Consider the following 2,823-nt stretch of genomic DNA (forward strand, 5'->3'; position numbering starts at 1 on the left):
CTATTTGTTTTTATATTAGATTTTTTTTATATTTACTGTTGCACTAAAGTCCAAAAGTGAAGAATTGATGTTATTTATTACTTGATTGTTTAAGCTACCTCACAGAAGTGCTCTGTTTGTTAACAGAGTTGTTGAATGTTAAAATATGGTGAATTAAATAAAAAAATTAGAAACATCCTGGATCAACTTCTTCACTCTTCTTTATTCTTTTTTTAATGTATTATAGAAGTATCGGATTGGGTTTTGGTATCGGCAGATACTCAGAATCAAATGACTCTGACTCGAAGGCCAAAAAACCTGATTGGGACATCTGTAATATAAATATACTTTTGACCACCCCTATAATGGTTCATACCATTGTAGGGGTTCTTACATAATCGCACCAATCAGTCCATGTGAGAATCATTCAACCACAGTCTGAAACCAGCAGATCTACAGCACAGGTGGACATCATAATTAATCACAAAACTTTTTTCTTGTATTGTTTGTATTTACATAGTTAAATTATATGCATAGTTTGGATAGTTTTATCTACAATAACCTGTGAAATAGTTAATAAGGGGTTATGTTACACTAAATATCCCTCAAAACACTGAAAACTTAATTGCGTTTTATCAGTAAATTAGATGTATTACCCCATCGTCATTGTATAATTCACACTCCGTATATACACACATATAATATTGTAAAGCTTTGTATAGAAAATATTAATTAAAATAAGAGATTTGTGAGAGGTGTACTCATATATGTTGAGCACTGTATTTCATTTACAATTTCCTTATTCTGATCTGATTCCCTAAATGACACTAAACACATAAATTTCATAAAAACTATAGAGAAATCAGATGGTCAATAACTAAGGCACAGGCCATTTGTTTAAATTGCAGAGATTAAACACACCTAACAACAAATCAAATATTGAATTGCGGTTCCCAAATACGTCACCTCTTGTTTATGCCAACAGGCACATCAAAAGTGGCACAAAATGCTTATTGAAATGTAATTCCCCTACATCCTCCAATCCTTGAATTTCCCCTAGAAACTGTGGTTGTATAAACAGCCTTTGTTAACAAAAAATACAAGCCTATGTTTGTTTTGGATTTAATAATCAAAGTTCAGCTAAAAGTTTTGAGCCAGCAAAAGCTCCCAGCGCTTGTACTTCATCAAACCCAGTAAATATAATGCAATCCAACAATATAACAATATTATGCGTGATTTAAAATATAATTTGAACATTTTACCTTCAAAAAGAAACTTTATCTTTCATAAAAACGGATCAAATATCACGTAATTTGACTCTCCCTTCACTGTGGTGGTGTTTGCGGGTCTTAAGTTCTAACCGCAAATACATAACAATACCACTTCCAATACTCTCATTATTTAAATCTAGAAATACAATTAACACCGTTAAGTTCTTAAACACTAGGTAAACAATGCACTTAGAACTAAATGCCTGTTGAAGTGGCTTGTTTACAACTTTAAAAGCAACTTTAAAATAACAATAATGAATAAAGAAATAATCACTCACATCTTGAAAATCTCGCGAAACAAACTCCAAAAAGAGACAGCAGAAGCAGCGGTCTGCATGAATAGTTCAGATATGAAGCCATTCCAGCAGGCGAGGCAATCACACGCTTCCAGAGTAATATGAAGTGTGTATGCTGTGGTTATTTAGTTTGTATGTGGCTTTAAACAGTTAACTACTCCAGTATTCATTGACTGCGCCGTAACGAATGTCACGTACTTCCGGGTGACCGACCGGTTTGGGTAGCCTATAGTGTTTATGATTCTGATTCATTTTTATCGATTCGGTTTTAATTTATTTATTATTTTACGCTTGAGGGGGAAAGAACGAACTAGAGGCATTTCTGCAAAACTAGAGCAAAGTAAATTCAGTCAAAAGATTCATTTAAAGATGTTTTACGTTTTTACAAAGGTATCATAAATAATCAAAAATAAAAATATGTTAAGAAAATAACACTAAACAACAACTTAGTAAACTCATTTATTCTCTAATTTTACTACTATTATTATTATTATTATTATTATTATTATTATTATTATTATTATTATTATTATCACCCTTTAAAATAATGTCTCATACTCTATTTACTAACATGAACTAATTATGAACAATACTTGTGCAGCATTTATTATTAATTGTTCAACATTTACTAATATTCTATAAACACTATATACTAATATAACAACAATAAACTACTAACATCCAAATTCATGCTTGTTAATGTTAGTAACAAACTAACAATCAACAACTTTATTTTCATTAACTAACGCTAAATAAAAAGAAAAACTGTAAAAAATGTATTATTTATGGTTTGTTCATGTTACATTAAACAACATCATGGTAAACAAATGTATTCACCAATTTTATTAATATTATTATTATTATTATTATTATTATTAATATTATTGTTATTGTTATGATGGTCAACCTTTACAATAATGTTTTATCAGACACTCAGAAATTTACTAACATTAACTAATTATGAAGGATTCTTGTGCAGCATATATTATTAATTGTTTTAATAAAAACATTTATAATACATTATTAGCATCCAAATTCATGCTTGTTAATGTTAGTTAATGCACCATAAGTTAACATGAACAAACAATACAACTGTATTCTATATAAGAACTAATACTGTAAAAAATGTATAGTTTATCGGTTGTTTATGTTGGTAAATAGATAAAATAACATTAAACAACAGCGTGGTAAGATAATTTATTCACTAATTTTATTATTATTATTATTATTATTATTATTATTATTGTTATTGTTGTTAATATTATGGTTGGTCACAC

General features: G+C 28.9%; 1 protein-coding gene across 2 annotated transcripts in view; it reads right to left on the bottom strand.

Moving 5' to 3' along the window:
* Window positions 1-1,690, bottom strand: part of tfpia (tissue factor pathway inhibitor a) — a 55,803-nt gene extending 54,113 nt beyond the window's left edge. Inside the window, exon 1 of one of the 2 annotated variants that reach the window (XM_056465819.1) lies at window positions 1,529-1,690. In XM_056465819.1, coding sequence (XP_056321794.1) covers window positions 1,529-1,610 — 82 coding nt within the window. In that variant the 5' untranslated portion in view covers window positions 1,611-1,690. The remainder of the gene's footprint in view (window positions 1-1,528) is intronic. The other variant, XM_056465818.1, reaches the window with a different exon arrangement.
* Between the last annotated feature and the right edge of the window lie 1,133 nt (window positions 1,691-2,823).

Source organism: Danio aesculapii, chromosome 9, assembly GCF_903798145.1.
Source record: "Danio aesculapii chromosome 9, fDanAes4.1, whole genome shotgun sequence".
Classification (NCBI taxonomy): domain Eukaryota; kingdom Metazoa; phylum Chordata; class Actinopteri; order Cypriniformes; family Danionidae; genus Danio; species Danio aesculapii.